A 20,972-nucleotide genomic window follows, 5' to 3' on the forward strand; every position below is an offset into this window, starting at 1 on the left:
GAGAACGCTACCGCACGACCACGAGATGCGGGCCCAGTTATCAGGCATTAAAAAAGAAATCCTCAGGAAAGGTAAATATTCACTTCCATTTTTAACATAGCCTTGAAGAGAGGTTTTTTCAGAACACTCTGCAGCAATAACAAAATAGTCGCACTTTTTAGATGATGTGGACCATTCTTGCTGAAACCGCTAGCTAGCGATACTCAGGAGTATCCATCTCTACTTTACATGCGAAGCGTCGAACAACAATTGTATTCACGTTTTGGAAAAGACAAAACTTCTCGCCTGGACTTTTATTGAATTATTTACTTAGCACGATCACAATTTCGGCTTATAATGCCATTTTCAAATGGTAGCTATTTGTGAAGTGTGTCATGACAGTACAGACTGTATCCGTTGTCTTTCCTAACATACTGCTAGAATGCCGACAAAAGTAGACAGAAAAAAGTGTGTTCATGCTTATTTGTTGGTTGGGAGGGATAGGAGAGGGGGGGGGGGGGAAGGGCAGGGGAAGGAAGCTGGGTTTCAAAAAATGTTCAAATGTGTGTGAAATCTTATGGGACTTAACTGCTGAGGTAATCGGTCCCTAAGCTTACACACTACTTAACCTAAATTATCCTAAGGACAAACACACACACCCATGCCCGAGGGAGGACTCGAACTTCCGCCGGGCCTAGCCACACAGACCATGACTGCAGCGCAGAAGACCGCTCGGCTAATCCCGCGCGGCGAAGCTGGGTTTGTAATGCCCAATGCACATGAGTAATATAATTCTGACATTTTATATTTTATATCGTATTGACTTCAGGCACCAGAAGCACTACGGCAGGCCAATATTCAAGTTCGGCTGTTCGCTGTGAAAGGGGCTTGCCAATTCTTTTTCAGCGTATACCTTCAGGCATCAGTCATAGAACCAGCAGCTAGATGTGTTTTACATATATTGTGCGTATCAATGAGTTGATTTCCATTAATTCAGTTTCTGGCAAACGTATTTGGGGTTCTTGTCTCGTGCTAGGCTACTGGGAGTGTGCATTAAGACTACCAAGTCGTAGTTTCAGTTAAGACGGTTCTCAATTAACGTAAAAGCTACGTTGCCTCCAAGGCTGTCTTATGAAATTAACTAGTTTCTTACGAACTGTTTATTCTATTCTGTATCTGTAGCGCCATTATACAATCATAGCCGGAATTTCAATTGAAGGCAGAGATATGAATGGTTTCTGAAGACAGGGAGGCAGTACAGTGTATGTGACGCTAATGGTAGACTAAAGACTTACAGCTCGTACTTCAACCCAGTGTACTTTTGTTGCTGCAGAATGTCTTAGCGATTATAGCTTCACGTGGAAACCTAAAGCAAACAATTAAATGAAATATACTCCGTTTTCAGTGGAGTAATAAGCTTTTGTCTTCATGAACGAATGTATTTTCTGTTAATACCGAACAGTAAGATGAGGCTTACAGCGTAATTAAAGTTTACGTTTAACTAGATAGCTGCTCTGCTTTGTTCCATTAGCGAGTGCTGCAGAAATTTCAGCAGTGAATAAGACTGACGCAAGGCTGGTAGCACACGGAAGCTCGGTCGCAGCGGGCACGCAATCTGCCGCGTGTAATCGCGGCAAATTACTGCTCCGGAAACCTGTGCTGTTGACACAATTTTCCACAGACTATTAACACTAAGCATTCGAAGAAAGAGCACGTGGAAAAACCCACAGAAGCAGGAAACATACTGCTCAAAGAGATACCTTTAGTCGTACAATTACGCTACTAACGAAGTCCGCAATTCAAAACAATCCGTTTCTCGAATGGACAAACGGCGCTGCAAATAGATTACCAAGGTTGTGTTGGAAAATTTCAGAGTTTGAAGAGTAAGCGGATGACTATTTTGGCCTAATGGTTTTCCAATTTTATTCCATTTATTATATTTTTATAGAGTAAACTGTGTTTAATTTCATATGATACTAGCTAAAAATCAAATGTACATTGGCCGCGAGCCCCATCTAGAGTGTTCGGCAGGCTGGAGCAAGTCTTTTTATTTGGCGTCACTTGGACGACTTTCGCATCGGTAATAATGAAGTTAAGATGAGAACAAAGACACACCCATTTCCAAGTGGTGAAAATAACCATTCAGCCCGGGAATCGAGCAACGGACCTCGTGATCGAGAGTCACCAACACTAACCACAAAACCACGCCTTTCTGACGTAGTAGCTAAAGATGCTGTGGTATTATGTGGCTGTATGTGTGTATGATGCAGTTTGAATTAACGACAAACTAAGACGAAAGGTTATGAAACAAGAGGATGTTGCAGCAAAAGACACAATTCACTTCGATCCAAAGAAGTGAAAGCTGGAGTAAGTAATTGTAAAACTCCAAAACATCATAATTTACGCTAATTTTAGTCTGTTGATGTCAATCGGGATTGTTTGCGCGAAACATACTTTCTAAGTGTCATTACAACAATTTGAGCCTCTGGCTACCTACGCATTCTGTGAAAACCACACATCAATAGTACTTTGCATTTCCGCAATATTTGCTGTACATATATATAGCTGTCATACGACCAAATGGCGGAATTCTTTCCTAGTTTCCATCAGTAATATATCCTGTATGTGTATAGGATACCTTTTTAAACACGTTGTATGTGATAGCAGTCACAGATGCATGTACCTATGGATGGGTCAGTGTTCTATAACAACGATAGTGTCGTACCTTAGCCACTGTTTAGCCTTGAGGTAATTCATAGAATCGTGTTAGGTCATCTTGTGAAGCAGTGTTTCACACAGCGTTCATTTGTTGTATAGATGGTGCAGACTGAGCCAAGTGCCTCCATCATATTCCACACATGCTAACTGAAGTGCAAGTCCGATGGAACTGATGGTCATCTGAAACTGCATACTGCGTAACGCGATGTGCATCGTGAGGATACTGTATTGACGGAAAAACACAATAGCAAGACGTTGTAGAAACGAACACAGAATTCGCTGGATATGCATATATCCTAAGCTCTTCGGTGGTCTCTAACACTAACCTGTATGTAGCTGTTTCACAAACAAAATTAGTTTCTCAGACAGTCTCATGTTCCATAGATCCCCTACACAATAAATGTTATAATGTGAAACATGTCAGTTCATCAAACGATTTGATTTAGATGTGAATACTTTTTGACGTTTGTCAGATATTTTATTTCCAGGGGAAGTTCGTCAAACACATTTATAGCTGTGTATTCATCTTTTTACGTGCCAAAGTTAAATTAAATTCAGAAAGGTGATACAAATTTTTCCTTCTGGGCCGGCGCTACGTTCTGGAACCACGCGACCGCTACGGTCGCAGGTTCTAATGCTGCCTCGGGCATGGATGCGTGTGATGTTCTTAGGTTGGTTAGGTTTAAGTGGTTCTAAGTTCTAGGGGACTTATGACCTCAGAAGTTAAGTCCCATAGTGCTCAGAGTCGTTTGAACCATTTTCCTTCTGGTATTTTTCTTTGTGAACGTCTCTTTTACCCTCGAATGAGATGGATTGCTGCCAACAAATTTTATTGGAGAGAAAATGTACTGTGAAGCTGTAATTACCATTCCTGACCGCTTAAAAAGATGTCTGCAATGTGCACATACGTCACCAGAAACTTAATTTTAATTACTTTCTTTTCTGCAATAGATATTTTTTGCCTTAGTTAGAAACTGCTATATAATGCTATTCAGTTGGACATGCGAGGTGCGTTCAAGGAATAACACAAAACTATTATTTTCTCGACCAGTTTCGGTTGTAAAAAATGTGGAATTTACTGTGGAACATAGTGGAATATTCCCCCTACAGTCCCTATAGTTTCATGAATTTCCAGTGGGCGGTGGCTCTTTACGTAACCTTCAAATAGCGTCTGTAGCGAAGGTGCGTTCCGCCCAGGGATCTGTCAGTTTCTTTTGGCGGAAAACCAGAGCATCTCAGGTATTCATCGGCGATTGCAGAATGTCTGCAGAGAACTGGCACTGAAAAAGAAGCATTGTGAGCCTTGTGAAAGGCATCTGTGATCATCGCAACAAGGTCGCACAAACCTGACCGACCCTTCACGTGCGGCCGGCCGCACACAGGTGTGACTCCTCCTCATTCGAAGTGATCGAAGGATCAACTGGATACCTATGTTTGTCCTGCCATAAAACTTCATTGGACTATTCTTTCTTGTCCACCCTACAGCCCTGATCTAGCACTTTCCAACTTACATATGTTTGGCCCAAAGAAGGAGGCACTCCCTGGGAAGAATTACATGGATGCTGTGGAGGTTATTGATACAGCAAGACGTTGGCACCAACGTCGCCACGTAGAAGGCTAACCAAATATGCGTTTTATTGGCAGGACCCTTACAACACGTAACAGATCTACTAAGGAGAATGTCTACACTACGCTTGCCCGTCCTCTTTTAGAATACTGCTGCGCGGTGTGGGATCCTTACCAGATAGGACTGACAGAGTACATCGAAAAAGTCCAAAGAAGTGAAGGACGTTTTGAATTATCGCGAAATATGGGAGAGAGTGTCACAGAAATGATACTTGATTTGGGCTGGACATCATTAAAAGAAAGGCTCTTTCGTTGCGACGGAATCTTCTCACAAAATTCCAATCACTAACTTTCTCTACCGAATGCGAAAATATTTTGTTGACACCGATCTAGATAGGGAGAAACGATCACCACGCTAAAATAAGAGAAATCAGAGCTCGTACGCAAAGATATAGGTGTTCGTTCTTTCCGCGCGCTATACGAGATTGGAATAATACAGAATTGTGAAGGTAGTTTGATGAACCCTCTACCAGGCACCTAAATGTTATTTGCAGAATATCCATGTAGATGTAGATCTAGATGTAGATGTACTGCCATACGCGCATACATGCCCTCCCAGTAAGGTGTCGTAAGGCAATCACATTGAACAGAGATTATGTTGAAAACTGGATTTTGTAAGCAAAAGAGTGCGGAGTAATATGGTATATTAGAATCCTGAATAAAACGAACCTGCTTTCATAAAAATGTGTTATATTACTTACTGAAAACCCATCAAAGAATACACTCTTGCTCGTGGTATGGGAAACTGCTCCTGAAGATGAAAGAATCAGCAGTGGTCAAGGGCACGAGGATGCAGAAAGCAACGGAAACCACTGCCTCAAAGACACACAATGCGTATCCACATACTAGGTTGCTTGTTTTTAAAATAAGTGTCATCATGTTCTCTTCTTCAGCCAAAAAACTGGATTAGACCCCATTCAAACACCAGAAAGGAACCACCAAGGGGGATATGACCATGATAAAAAGTTAAAAAGATTGAATAACCAACAAAATGGTGATATTCAACGACTTGGAGCACGGGATGTCAAATAAGTGTCATCATGTTCTCTTCTTCAGAAAAATATTCTGTATTAGTCTCCATTCAATCACCAGAAAGGAACAGCCAAGGGAGATATGACCATGAGAAAAAGTTAAAAAGATTGAATAACCAACGAAATGGCAATATTCTACGACTTGGAGCACGGAATGTCAGAAATCTAAATTTGTAGGGAAGCTAAAGCATATGAATAGAGAAAAGCAAAGGCTCAATCTAGATATACCGGGGATCAGTGAAGTAAAATAGGAAGAAGACAAATATTTACAGTCAGACAACGAATGATGGGCGTTCGAGTGTCTCTGAGGCTACAGATTCAGCAATAATGATTATCGTAGTACCCTGTTCATTTGAAGAAATCACTTACTAGGGAAATTACACAAGATGCACAAACAAATATAAGTACAAGCACGATAACTGCGAAGAAACCTTGGGCAACAGAACATGTACTTCACTTCATAGACCAATGAAGGAGGTACAAAATATTTCGAGACGAAACAGGAATATATAATTGTAAGTCAGTTGCGAATAAAGCAAATCGGAAGTGCAGGGAAGACAAGGGGAAATGGCTGCAGTAAATATGCTACAAAATCGAAGTGAATAGTCTGGAGGACATGTTTAGCACACGGAAAGGCAAATATCGGTGAAACTGAAGGCAAGGGGGTCAACACCAACAGTGGTTAAGGAATTCCACTCTTAAATGCACATTTCGGATCAGTGCAAAGAGTGGGTAGAGTGTCCTGTGAAAGGATAAAAAGAATGACTTCGATGTGGAAGACATACGGGATCCAGCATTAGAGTAAGAGCACGGTATAATGTTGGAAGATGTGAATCATACACATCGAATGGAATAAGTATCATCCCTTTGAAATTTACGAAAATTTAGGAGAAACTGACAACTAAATGATTATTCAAGATACTACACAGGATCTATGAGACTGGAGAAATTCTAACGAACTTTTCATAAATTGCCAACCACGCGGTGATGGAGACAGCAAGAGCGGATAAGTGTTGTTTTCTATTACTGATTGTCCTACAATTCATTTTGGTAGGAATCCAAGAAATGGTGGTAAACTCACAATCATTATAACAGCTCACGCATCAACGTTGATAACAATAATAGTATACAGAAGAATGGCAAATGACATACAGTTTCGTCATAGCCCGGCGAAATTATAATCGCCATAACTGTGGGTTCTTTCATTGCTCTGGGAGATAGCTGATTGGAACTGTAATAATACGATACATTAGTTCACTTTATTAAAAGAATTATCGAAATATTTACTTAAATTTCTACATTGCTACATGAATGGGCCGGATATTTACAAACGCCTTTAAATATTTAAGTATCAACTGATTCACACATTTACGAACTCTTCCCTCGAAGTACACGTCTAACATTTACAAAAGTACAGTTCCGTCTGAGACTTGAATAGTACTGGTATCCTAACTATATGACGTCGGCTACTCTATTGGAGGTCACGAACTGGCCAGAGTAAATCCACGCTCGGCTTTATATCGAGCTCTGTGCGACGACGCTGCGGTGCTGAGAGAGAGAGAGGGCGTGTCTTTCGGAGCGCCTCCCATTCGTCGTTGCGGACTGCAGCAAGACATCGCTAATGTATGTGGAGTGGATGCGCCGAGTTTGGTGTGGCACCGCGATCTTTACACTATATCACAAGTCTGGCTTTAGGGAAGAGAAAGGCAGCAGAGAGACAGTTCTCATCAACACTTGTAATATTAGACTACTGAAATATGTGTTCCTGGATGCTTCTTGTTTATAGATCCGTAGTGTGGTCATCCTCAACGATATGGAACAGCCTATAAAACAGTTTTTTTTTTAGCCATCAGCTGTCCGACTCGTCTGATAAAGCTTGCCACGAATTTCTTCCTGTGTCAACCTCTTCATCCCACAGTAGCACTTACAATCAATGTCCAAATTCCGTTTTCCCCTATAGATTTAATTCTCTAAGGCTCTCTCTAGTACCATGGAAGCTATTACCACTAGTCTTAATGCTGCCCATTGTATCTGTCAGTATCTTCCACATGCTCGTCTCCTTGCCGTTCTCCGGACAACCACCACATTTATCTTATTATCTAGCTAATTTTCAGAATCCTTCTGTACCAAAAGATTTCAAACACTTCCATTCGCTCCCTTTCTGGCTGTCCCATAGTCTATAATTTACTACCACATGATGCTGCGCTCAAAACTTATATTTTCAGAAATTTATTTCTGAACTTCAGGCCCATGTTTGGTAGGCTTATGTTGGCTGGGAATGCCCTCTTTGTCTCTGCTAATCTACTTTTCATATCTCTTTTTCTTCCGTCATCTTCTTACTTCTTAGGAAGCATAACTTCTTTGTCTATTTCGTGGTCACCAATTTTGATGTAAAGTTCATTGCTAACCTCATTTCTGCTACTCATTCTGCAGTTTACTCTCAATCGATACCGCTAGCTCATTAAACTTTTCGTTTAATTCAATAGCTCTGGCAGTTCTTCCTCACTTCCCAGGAGGATGACAATGTCGTCAGCGAATCATATCATAAATACCCTCTGACGATGAATTTTAATTCCACTCTTAAACATTTCTTTTATTTCTCTTATTGCCTCTTCGATGTACAAATTGAAAAGTAGGGACGAAAGATTGTATCTTATCCTGAGAATTTGTACTATTTTACATAGTCCAAAGCTTTGTTCCTAGTCGACAAATGCTATGAACATGTCTTGACTTTTATGCTACCATTATCAACTTTGGTAATATCAGCATCCCTCTCTGAAGCCCTTGTTGTTTGTTTTTGTCTTCAGTTCAAAGACTGGTTTGATGCAGCTCTCCATGCTACTCTATCTTGTGCAAGCTTCTTCATCTCCCAGTAACTACTGCAAACCTAGATCCTTCTGAATCTGCTTAGTGTATTCATCTCTTGCTCTTCTACCCTCCACACTGCCCCCCAGTACTAAATTAGTGATCCTTTGATACCTCAGAACATGTCCTACCAACCGATCCCTTCTTCTAGTCAAGTTGTGCCACAAACTCCCCTTCTCCGCAATTCTATTCAATACCTCCTCATTAGTTATGTGATCTACCCATCAAATCTTCAGCATTCTTCTGTAGCACCACATTTCGAAAGCTTCTATTCTCTTTTTGTCCAAACTATTTATCGTCCACTTCTCACTTCCATACATGGCTTCACTCTATACAAATACTTTCAGAAACGACTCCCTGAATCTTTAATCTATACTCGATATTAACAAATTTCTCTTCTTCAGAAACGCTTTCCTAGCCATTGCCAGTCTACATTTTATATCCTCTCTACTTCGATCATCATCAGTTATTTTGCTCCCCAAAGAGCAAAACTCATATACTACTTTAAATGTCTCATTACCTAATATAATTTACTCAGTATCACTCGACTTAATTTGACTCCAAATTTTTCTTTTATTTCCTTCAGTGCTTGCTCAATATACAGATTTAATAACATCAGGGATAGGCTTCAACCCTGTCTCACTCCCTTCCCAACCACTGCTTCCCTTTCATGCCCCTCGACTCTTATAACTGCCATCTGGCTTCTGTACAAACTGTAAATAGCCTTTCGCTCCCTGTATTTTACCCCTGCCACTTTCAGAATGTGACAGAGAGTATTCCATTAAACATTATCAAAAACTTTCTCTAAGTCTACAAATGCTCAAAACTTAGGTTTTTATTTCCTTATCTATCTTCTATGTTAAGTAGCAGGGTCAGTATTGCCTCACGTGTTCCAACATTTCTACAGAATCCAAACTGATCTTCCCCGAGGTCGTCTTCTACCAGTATTTCCATTCGTCTGTAAAGAGTTCGTATTAGTATTTTGCAGCCGTGCCTTATTAAATGATAGTTCGGTAATTTTAACACATGTCAACACCTGTCTCATACCTAGAGTTTTGTCAGGGATGGTTCTCCCAAGGCTATCAGTAGTTCTAATGGAATGTTGTCTACTCCCGGGGCCTTGTTTCGACTTGGGTCTTTCAGTGCTTTGTCAAACTCTTCTCGCAGTGTCATATATCCCATTTTATCTTCATCTACATCCTCCTCCATTTCCATAATATTGTCCTGAAGTACATCGCCCTTATATAGACCGTCTAATACTCCTTTCCCCTTTCTGCTTTCCCTGGGTTTCCGTCTGAACTCTTGATATTCATACAAGTGGTTCTCTTTTCTCCAAAGGTCTCCTTAATTTTCCTGTAGGCAGTTTCTATCTTACCTGTAATGACACATGCCTGTATATCCTTACATTTGTCCTCTAACCCGGTTCTAGGCGCGCAGTCCGGAACCGTGCGACTGCTACGGTCGCAGGTTCGAATCCTGCCTTGGGCATGGATGTTTGTGATGTCCTTAGGTTAGTTAGGTTTAAGTAGTTCTAAGTTCTAGGGGACTGATGACCACAGCAGTTGAGTCCCATAGTACTCAGAGCCATTTGAACGATTTTTGTCCTCTAACCGTCCCTGCTTAGCCATTTTGCACTTCCTGTCGATCTCATTTTTGAGACGTTTGTATTCCTTCCTGGCTTAATTCATTAATTGCATTTTTATATTTTCTCCTTTCTTTAGTTAAGGTTACTATCCCTTCTTTTACTCAAGGGTTTCTGCTAGCCCTCGTCCTTTTACCTACTTGATCCTCTGTTGCCTTCACTATTTCATCTCTCAATGCTACCCATTCTTCATCCACTGTATTTCTTTCCCCCATTCCTGTCATTCGCTCCCTAATGCTCTCCCTGAAATTCTCTACAACCTCTGGTTTTTTTAAGTTTATCCAGATCCCATGTTCTTAAATTTTCACCTTTTTGCTGTTTCTTCACTTTTAATCTACAGTTCATAACCAGTAGATTGTGGTGACAGTCCACATCTGCCCCTGGAAGTGTTTTACGGTTTAAAACCTGGTTCCTACATCTCGGTCTTACCATTATATAATCTATCTGAATCCTTCCAGTATCTCCAGGCCTCTTCCATGTATACAGCCTTCTTTTATGATTCTTGAACCAAATGTTAGCTATAATTAAGTTATGCTCTGTGCAAAATTCTACCAGGCGGCTTCCTCTTTCATTTCTTCCCCCCAGTCCATATTCACCTACTATGTTTCCTTCTCTCCCTTTTCCGACTGACGAATTCGAGTCACCCATGAAATTTTCGTCTCCCTTCACTACCTGAATAATTTCTTTTATTTCATCATACATTTCTTCAATTTCTTCATCATCTGCAGAGCTAGTTGGCATATAAACTTGTACAACTGTGGTAGGCATGGGCTTCGTGTCTATCTTGGCCACAAAAATGCGTTCACTATGCTGTTTGTAGTAGCTTACCCGCACTCATATTTTTGTATTCATTATTACACCTACTCCCGCATTACCCCTACTTGATTTTGTATTTATAAACTGTATTCACTTGACCAGAAGTCTTGTTCCTCCTGCCACCGAACATCACTAATTCCGACTATATCTACCTGAGGCACGCAAGCCTCCCCACCAACGGCAAGGTCCATGGTTCATGGGGGGCTGAAGCCCTTATCATTCCGAAAGCCAAACTGATATTCATCTAAAAGATCCTCAGTTTTCTTCTCTATACTTCCGAATATTATTCTTGTCAGCAGCTTGGATGCATAAGCTCAGTAAGCTAATTGTGCCATAATTCTCACACTTATCCTTCTTGTTATTTTCAAGACTGTAGGGATGCTACTTTTCTGAAAATCGAATGGTGTGTCTACAGTCTTACAGATTCGACTAACTAAATTGAACAGTTCTTATGTTGTCACGTCTTCTAATGATTTTATAAATTCTGCACGGATGTCGTCCATGCTTTCCGCCTCATTTGATTGTAAATTTTACAAAGTGCTCTTAAACTCAGGCTAATACGGTGTCCTCCGTATCGTCTCCCATTCCATCTTTTATCATGTCGTCAGATAGCAGAGACCTCGTAGAGGCCTTTAATGTACTCTCCTCAACTACTCGCTCTTTCAGTTGTGGCTAATAGTGAAATTTTTGTCTCAGTCATAAACTTGATTAATTTCACAAAAGATTGTTTTTGATCTTCTGTATGCTAAAACAGTCATTTCGACGACCATTTATTTCTCGATTTCTTCGCATTTTTCGTGCAGTCGTTTCACCTTGATTTCCTGCGCTTTGTACTTATTTCATTCCTAAGTGACTTATATTGCTATACTCCTGTCTGTTCCTGAAAACTTTTATGCTTCCTTCTCACATCTTTCGATTGAACTTTCTTCTGTTACCCGAGGTTTCTTTGCAGTTACCGTTCTTGTACCTACGTTTGCTGTCCATCTTGAGCGACTGCTCTTTTTGTGATGTCCGTATCTCTTCAACTAAACTTTTAATGTGGTAATTCCTTATATCAAAATTTACAGCCTCAAAGAACTTCGGAAATATCTTATAATTCAAGAGCGCTTAAGTACCTCACTTCTTTACACACTGATTCTTCTGGATGATCCTCTTACCCTTCCGTATACTCTTCTTTACTACACTATGATCGGTGCGCCTTACGATCCACACTTTCATTTCGGGACAATTGTTTAACGATGAAGTAATCCAGCTGGCATCTTTCCGTGTCTCCATTCCATTTCCTTCTATTTTACCTGCTTTTGTGATGTTTGGACCGCGTATTTGTTACTCATAGCTGAAATTTATTGAAGACCTCAATTATTCTTTCTTCTGTCATTTCCACTGCCGAGCCCATAGTCTGCCATATTGTGGTCTTCTATTGTTTCGCCTGCTACAGTATTCCAGTCTACGATGGGTAGCAGATCTTCATTTCCCTTTAAAAATTGAATGACGCATTCCGTATCCTGATATGCTTTCTTTATCTCTTAATCACCAGCTTTTCAAGTCGACATATATCACTGAATTATCGTTCTTGGTTTGCTGTCGATTCTGATAAGAATAATACTATCACTAAATAATCCAATCATAAAGAAAGAATACATTATACATATTAACAAAAAAGAGTTATGCTGCTGTCTCTTCCAAAGACCCCAAGCGAATTTTAATTTTGGTTGCGGAATAAGTAAAAAAAAGATTGAAACAACCCTTCCTTTAAGAGCAAAAATATATTTATATTAAACACCGTCACACCCGTGGTCTAGGGACAGTGTTTCGATTAGTAACCAAAACGTCCTCACTCCCGGGTTCTAATATCAGCACACTGAACGGGTAATTCAGAATGTACAGGATGATAAAACTTTAATAATCATGGGAGACTGATATGCGGTTGCAGTGGAAGAAGCAGAAGAAAAGGTTACGGGAGAATGTGGGGTAAGCAGCAGGAATGAGAGAAAGACTGAGTTCTGCAATACGTTTCAGCTAGTAATAGCGAATACTCTTCACAAGAACCGCAAGAGCATGAGGTATACTTGGAAAAGGCCAGGTGATACGGGAAGACGTCACTTAGACATCATTATGAGACAGAGATTCCGAAATCAGATACTGGATTGTGAGGCATACCCAGAAACAGATATGGATTCAGATCATAATATACTATCGATGAAGAGTAGACTAAAGTTTAAGACATTATTCAGGAAGAATCAATACGCAAAGAAGTGGGATGCAGAAGTACTGATAAATGACGAGATACGCTTGAAGTTTTCTAAGGCTATAGATACAGCAGTAAGGAATAGATCAATAGGCAGTACAGTTGAAGAGGAATGGATGTCTCTAAAAAGGGCAACCATATAAGTGGGAAAGAAAAACATAGGTACATGGGTAACGGCAGAGAGACTTCAGTTGATCGATGAAAGAAGCAAGTACAAAAATCTTCAGGGATCTTCACGATTACAGAAATAAAGTCGCTTAGGAATTAAACAAACAGGAAGTGCACGGAAGCTAAGCGAAATGGCTGCTTGAAAAATGTGAGGAAAAGAAATGATTGACGGAAGTAGTGACTCAGAATACAGAAAGTTCAAAATAACATTCGGAGAAATTAAGAGCGAGGGTGGTCACACTAAGAGTGCAAAGGGAATTCTACTGTTAAATGCAGAGGAGAGAGCGGATAGGTGGAAAGCGCACATTGAAGACCTCTGTGAAGTAGAAGATTTGTCTGATGGGATAGAAGAGGAAACAGGATTCGATTTAGTTGAGATAGGGGATCCAGTATTAGAATCAGAATTTAAGAGAGCTTTGGAGGACTTAATATCAAATAAGGCAGAAGGAATAGATACCATTCCATTAGAATTTCTAAAATCAGTGGGAGTAAGTGGCAACAAAACGACTATTCACGAAGATGTGTAGAATGTATGAGTCTGGCTACATTCCATCTGACTTTCGAAAAAATACCATCCACACAATTCCGAAGACTGCAAGAGCTGACAATTGCGAGAATTATCGCACAATCAACTTAACAGCTCATGCACCCAAGATGCTGACAAGAATAGTATACAGAAGAATGGAAAAGCAAGTTGAGGATCTGTTGCACGACGATCAGTTCGCTTTTAGGAAAGGAAACGGCACCAGAGAGGAAAATCTGAAGTTGCGGTTGATAATGGAAGCTAAACTAAAGAGAAATCAAGACACGTTCATAGGATTTGTCTAGCTGGAAAAGCTTTCGACAATGTAAAATGGTGCAAGATGTTCGAAATTCTGAGAAATATAGGAGTAAGCTATAAAGAGAGACGCTTAATATACAATAAGTACAAGACACAAGAGGGAATAATAAGGGTGGACGACCAAGAATGAAGCGATCGGATTAAAAAGGGTGTGAGACAGGGATGTAGTGCTTCACCCCTACTGTTGAATCTGTACATCGAAGGAACAATTATGGAAATAAAAGAAAGATTCAAGAGTGAAATAAAAATTCAAGATGAAAGGATATCAATGATTCGATTCACCGATGACATTGCTATCTTGAGTGATAGTGAAGAAGAATTACATAATCTCCTGAAGGGAACGAAAGGTCTAGTATGTATTGAGAGTAAATCTAGGAAAGATGAACGTATTGAGAAGTAGCAGAAATGAGAACAGGGAACCAACATGACATCAGGAAGTAAATGAGGTTAAGGAACAAGAATGACATCAAAAGCAGAGTAGCACTGGCAAAAATGGAATTCCTTGCTAAGAGAAGTCTGCTACTACCAAACATAGGCCTTAATTTGAGGAAGAAATTTCTGAGAATGTACGCTTGGAGCACAGCAGTGTATAGTAGTGAAACATAGTCTGTGGGAAAACTGGAACAGAACAGACTCGAAGCATTTGAGATGTAGTGCTACAGACGAATGTTGAAAATTAGGTGGACTGATAAGGTAAGGAATGTGGAGGTTCTGAGCAAAACTGGAGAGGAAAAAAAGTGGAAAACACGGAAAGGAGAAGGGATACGAAGATAGGAGATCTGTTAAGCCATCGGGGAATGAGGGAGCTGTAGAGGGCATAATTGAGGACGTAGGTTGCAGATGCTTCTCTGAAATGAAAAGGTTGGCACAGGGAGAGGAATTTATGGCAAGCGGCATGAAACCAGTCAGAAGACCAATGACTAATAAAAAAGTTAAAAAAATAATACTTGTAACTGTACAACACAGTGTGGTGCACATGATAATTCTTGGGCTGTTATAGCCACACATCATCAAAGAGAAAATCAGTTTCATGGCTTACCTAAGTTGATCATGCCACTCCACTGAATATGAACAGAAGTTAGATTTTATGTGACAAATTATTTGGTATTATTAGTAACATACGCACATCACGTGCTTCTGAGAACAGTTTATCGATAAAGTACAAGGAGTGGCTAGCAATAAGTTCTTTAAGCGCTTTGATAACTGTTTTCTATTATAACTTAAGTTTTTATGGCTACTGAGAAGTGACTATAAACTTAGTGTAGAATATTCTCATTGCTGTTATCGACTCCATGAACTGAGGCGTTGGTCTGAAAAAAGATAACTTGTTTACGACAAATCTGACTGAGGAACAAATACCATTTCCTGTAACAGGCTCGGTGGCAACAGATGGAAACTTTGAGGCTCCTGGCGTGAAGAGTGTCGGCTTTGTTGCGTCCTCTGTGAATACGTGTGTAAACCATATGACTGCGTACACAGAACCCCCCACCCCTACCCAATCTCTATTGTACTTTGCTAAAGCTCTTTACACTTGAAAAGCTTAGTCACCAGGCTCGGATTACGTTTACTTGAATCGGTTTTAAGTAAAAATGTTACATTTCAGGTCACAAAAACCAGAGTAAAAACTGGAAATCGACCCATAAAAGAAACAGTACATGACCTTTTTTTTACATGGGACGTCCAGGGAATTGCAACAAAGAAAACAGAAGTATTCAAGGAAGTCCATCGGAACAATGTAGACGGAATAGCACGAACGGAAACAAAAAAGAAAGGTAAAGGAGTGGAGAAAATAGATGACTATGCTCATATTTACTGAGGAATGAACAAAGAGTGATAGGCAAAGAAAGGAATATCCGAAGCGGTAAATAAAAAGGAAAAGGGTAAAAGCTGCATTAGGCTTTGGGACTGTGTGAACGAATCTCTGATGCGTGTGGAATGAAGCTGAAAGGATACGATGTAACGATCATTGCAGCCTATGCACCCATAGATATTGCTACTGGCGCTGGGAAGAACAGTGTCTTTAATGATTTGACAAACCTCCTACATGGCATCAGCAACTATAAGTAGCTGGAATTTTTAGGGGATTTTAATGGACAAGTGTATAAGCAGGATACTAGCAAGATTGTAGGTAAATTTGGGGAGGACACTGGGAATGATAATGGGGAGAGGCTGGTAGAAATATGTGGACTGTGTATTCTTAAGTTATGGACCGACTCTTTTCCAACGCAAAAAGATCCATAAATATACGTAGTTACACTTTATAAGGAAGTTAAAACTAATTCACCAAGCTGTAAGGAAAGAAAGTAATCGTACCAAGAGGGAGGGCTGCAGAGTCTACAGAGTAGCGGAATTTGGATCATATCGTTAGCTGCTCCATTGTGCACTTTGGTTCCCCTTTGAAAATATTAGTAGCGGCCAAAACAGTTGTAATGAGAATGGAGAGAAACTGGACCATCCACAGTACAAGTTAAGTTAACTGCATCCATTGCCTTCTTACACAATCTTAGAATGAGTGGAAGGAGCGTATAAAACAACTGTGAGAAATATTCACGAAGCTGCATTTGAAAGTCCCAGAATTTTTTAAAACACTCCTGTCAAATTTATAAGTGATTGGTGTGTTGGTGATACTGCCGCAGTAGAAATCGTAGGCCTGTGACAAATGACTTATGAACAATAACACTGATGATAGAAGTTGGGATATAAGACTGGGGAGAGACAAAGAAATCAGTAATTAGAGCCAAAAATGCTATATACGACTTGAATTGTGTAAAAATTAATAGCTACGTGAGAATTTCAAAGTTCAAAGAAACATGAAAGTGATAAAACAGCTAAGAACAAATGACGGACGTAGTATAAACTTACAGCTGATAAGCCTAGGCAGATGGAAGACATATTGTGAAGTACCTTTAAAGACGATCGGTCCGAAGTTCAAGATGTATACCCCTTTGCAGGTAACGAAAGTGGCGGAGAAATCCATGAGATAACAACAGTGGAAGTACATTTACAGTTAATCAATTCAGAAATTTCCTAAGCAGCAGGACCAAGAGCTGTATACGTATGGAGATGTTGAAGCCTAGTCCAAACGTATTATCTGGACATCTCACATGGCTGTTTACTGTCTGTCTTAGTGGAGGGGAAATCCCCGTAGAGTTACAGAAGGGTTCATCGCAAAACTATTTAAAAAGGGAAACAAGGATGACTGCGCAAATTATAGACGCATCATAGTTCTCAGTTCTATATCGAGACTACATCGTAAGATTCTTAAAGCTGGAATTGAGAGATAAATTAGAAAATAGAAGGAAATTCTTGTGCCGATAATATCTGCAGCATTAGACAGGTGAGTGACAAGAGAATGGCGCATAACTTGGAGATGAAATGGTTCAAATGGTTGAAATGGCTCTAATCACTATGGGGCTTAACACCTGAGGTCATCAGTCCCCTAGACTTAGATCTACTTAAACCTAACTAACCTAAGGATATCACACACATCCATGCCCAAGGCAGGATTCGAACCTGTAACCGTAGCAGCCCCGTGTTTCCTGGTTGAAGACCCTAGAACCGCTAGAACACAGCGGCCGGCCACTTGGAGACACACATGGTTTTTATAGACATTCAGAAGTCCGATGATAATGTACCTCTTTCTAGAATGTGGGATGAAATGAACAACGGGAACATTCTTATACGTTATGTACAAGCCGTATTCAGATAATGCTAGTCGTGTTTAAGTTGGGGAGTTATCTTCACAGTAACTTAAGGTGAGCAATGGACAGAGACGCGGATGCACCACCGTCTTTATAATATTTTTGAACGTAGTACGGAAAAATTAGAAAATGAAATGCAAAAACATCGGAATTAGGGTAGATGATGACATCATGTTCTCCCTAAATTTCGCCGTCGATCAGGCCGTTTTCGAAGAGGAAAACGAGGATGTGTCTTATACGTTAAGAAAACTCGAAGAATCGTTGAGCAGCGGAGCATGAAAATTAACTTTACATAAACAGAATACTTGGTTGTCGGACATATAGAAAGGAATCTTGCTATGGATGATGGATCCATCGTGAAGTGTATTCGATCAAATTTATATCTAGGTACTGTCATTTCGGATAGAGGTGGAAGCAAGGAGAAAATGAAACAAAGAATAGGAAAAGGAACAGTGGCAATTAAGTAGCTACACTCCATTATTTGGAACAAAATTACGTCAAATAATTTGGAAAGAAGGATATATGAAATTATATGTGAGGGTATTGCTCTGTATGTTGCTGAACTGAGGGAAGTCCCCATGGCCACCGAGAAGAAATTAAAGGCAATAGAAATGGAGTTTGGGAGACTACGTTGTGAAGTAACAAGAAGAGACAAAATAAGAAATGAAGTGCTAAGAGAACAGATGGGAGTTACTAAGGATGTTTTAGACACAACTGAGAATAAACGGCTAGCCTTGTGTGGACTTCTTAGAAAAATGCCATAGTAAAGGTGGCCTTCTAAAATGTGGCACTGGACAATTACTCGACACAGAACAAGAGGAAGACTCCGGCTACATTGGAACGATGAAGTAGAAGTTAGAAGGAGATGGAAACTTGGATGCAAGGTACGCTGCATGGAGTACAACACTCACAGGAACAATAAATAAATAAATAAAAAAGAACCGGGATAATAGCGTCATGTGAACTCCGAGCTTAAAGTTAGTCACAGTAGAGGAGGCGAGAGTCGTGTGCCAGATAGCTCATTCGGTAAGAGCTGTGCCCACGAAAGGTGCCGTACCAAGTTGGAGTGCCGGTCCGACACGCAAGACATTTCAAAACAGCACACACTCCGCTACAAGGAGAAAGATTCACTCAGGAAGACCACAATTATTAATATCTCTTACCTTTTCATTGATGAGATAGTGATCCGCTGATAATATCCTGAGCGTTAACGAGAAATCACGCTCATGTCTTTCATCCTTACTTTTAACAAAAGCCTCAAGTGTGTTTGTTCCACTAGTAGCACGTGAGACATTGACTTGTGAGTAGCGAAACGCGCTGGCCCAGTAGCTGTTGAGCCAAGAAGATGTAGATGGCGCAGAACACGGCACCAAGGTGCCATCTGCTCTGATATTTGTTCATTCTTTGTTCCATTTTAGTCTGTTACCTGCATCTGAAATACTGGCTATTTTCATTCTTACACAATTCATCAACAGAAATTTTCGTCCCTATACATCGGCAACTAATGAAATATATGAATTATTACATCCAATACAATACCACTTCCCGTCAGTGGCGGCGTCAGACGTCGGCGGCGTCGGCGACAGTTGACCGCCTCGCGTCTGTGGGGGATTCGCAAAAAAGTTGTTTGATGCTGTTAAAATTTTTGCTACTTAGTTGTTCGACTGTATTTCCGTACGAATGTAGTAATATCTAGGTAGTGTCTAGGGTCTCATGGCAATGTTATGACAGTTAAGCCATATTACAAGATGCATCTAAGGCGTACACCTATGCAGCAGAGACCCAAGTGTACAAGTTTGGGACTACAGACTGGTTTTGGTAGGCCTGTATGTGTGCTCGCTGGGTTCATCGTCGCCTAAAAAAGACCTCTTGAAGTGAAACGAAGGACGATCCGTGCGGAATTCTTTTTGCGCATTACGAGGCTTATCATGATAATTTACTGTAGAGTATCGTGACAGACGATGAAACATAGGTTCATCACTTCGGATCGGAAACAAAACGTCAGTCCACGGACTGGCGCCACACCACCTCTCCTCCGAAGAAACAGTCCAAAGCCGCTATCTCAGTCGGTGAAGTCAAGGTGACGATTTTCTAGGACCCGAGGAGCTTATCCTGTTCGAAGTCCGCCCTCTTGGTACAACATCAACTCTGAAGCGTATTGTGCTACCCTCAGGAAACTGAAGAAACGACTTAAGTGACTTAAGTGTGCTCGTTGCAAAAAAAAAAAAAAAAAAAAAAAAAAAAAAAAAAAAAAAAAAAAAAAAAATGCAAACGGACTTCTCCTTCTCCATGGAAACGCAAGGCCTCAGATAAGTGTGCGCTCCCGAGAGGAGCTCATAAAACATCATCGGACTGTTCACCCTCATCCACCTTAAAACCGGATCTCGCACCTTCCAACTTCCATCTGTTTGGCCCAATGAACGATGCACTCCGGGCGAAGCAGTACATGGATGATGGGGAGGTTATTGATGCAGCAAGACGTTGGCTCCGGCGTCCACCAGTATAGTGGTATCATGCAGGCATACAAGCTCTCCAAGTAACGTGGCGTAAGGCCGTCGCATTTAACGGAGATTATGTTTATAAATAGGGTTCTGAAGCTAAAAGAGTGGGGAACAATAGGTGCATTGCATCACGAATGAAATCAACGTGCTTTAATAAACAATTTGTTGCATTACTTATTTAGTTTCCTCTTACGTTCTTGAAGGAAACCAACGTGCTTTCGTAAAAATTTTTATATATCTGTTGCATTACTTATTTAATGCCCCCTCACGTTCTTCTCGTTTCCATTGGTAACTTATAATCGTAACTGGCTAGACCAGTGGTCATCAAACAGCAGCTCTAGAGCTACGTGCGGCTATTTAGCCCTTTGAGTGCGGCTCTTCCACGAAATACACGTCAAGGCGCTCACGGACAGTGCAATGAAACTTCGTGGTCCACGGACAGAAATCAGTTTTTGGGCTACGCGAGTGGCGTTAGACGGAGGTGCAAGTGATCAGACCATGTTGCATTCGTTGCAAACAGTATCGGTTTTGTTGCTTGTGACAGCATCTTCGATAGTGGTGTGGCGAGGGCGGGGGATAGTACTTCATAATGAGGTGCAGTAGATAATTTTTAAGGAGCTGAAGTTGAAAGGAAAATGTAGCAGCTGAAGGAATATCTATTTTCTTGAAGTGTGTGGAACAGTTTCTCGTGAAGTGTGGGAACTAGCATCGATCTGGAGAAAGAAGATAATTATGATTTAATGAACTAACAAGGAATCATAAAAAGCGAATCAATAATGATTTTCTGTCTAAAATAATCGAAACAGACGATGATAGTGCTAAAGAAATACAACAAC

At 40.5% G+C, this 20,972-nt stretch overlaps 1 protein-coding gene across 1 annotated transcript in view; it reads left to right on the forward strand.

The window, feature by feature from the left end:
• The window catches only part of LOC126267693 (transmembrane channel-like protein), a 269,360-nt gene that overhangs the window by 22,873 nt on the left and 225,515 nt on the right, over positions 1-20,972 (forward strand). The window contains exon 3 of the mRNA XM_049972995.1: positions 7,850-7,879. Within this exon, the coding sequence (XP_049828952.1) occupies positions 7,850-7,879 (30 nt within the window). The remainder of the gene's footprint in view (positions 1-7,849; positions 7,880-20,972) is intronic.

Source organism: Schistocerca gregaria, chromosome 4, assembly GCF_023897955.1.
Source record: "Schistocerca gregaria isolate iqSchGreg1 chromosome 4, iqSchGreg1.2, whole genome shotgun sequence".
NCBI lineage: Eukaryota > Metazoa > Arthropoda > Insecta > Orthoptera > Acrididae > Schistocerca > Schistocerca gregaria.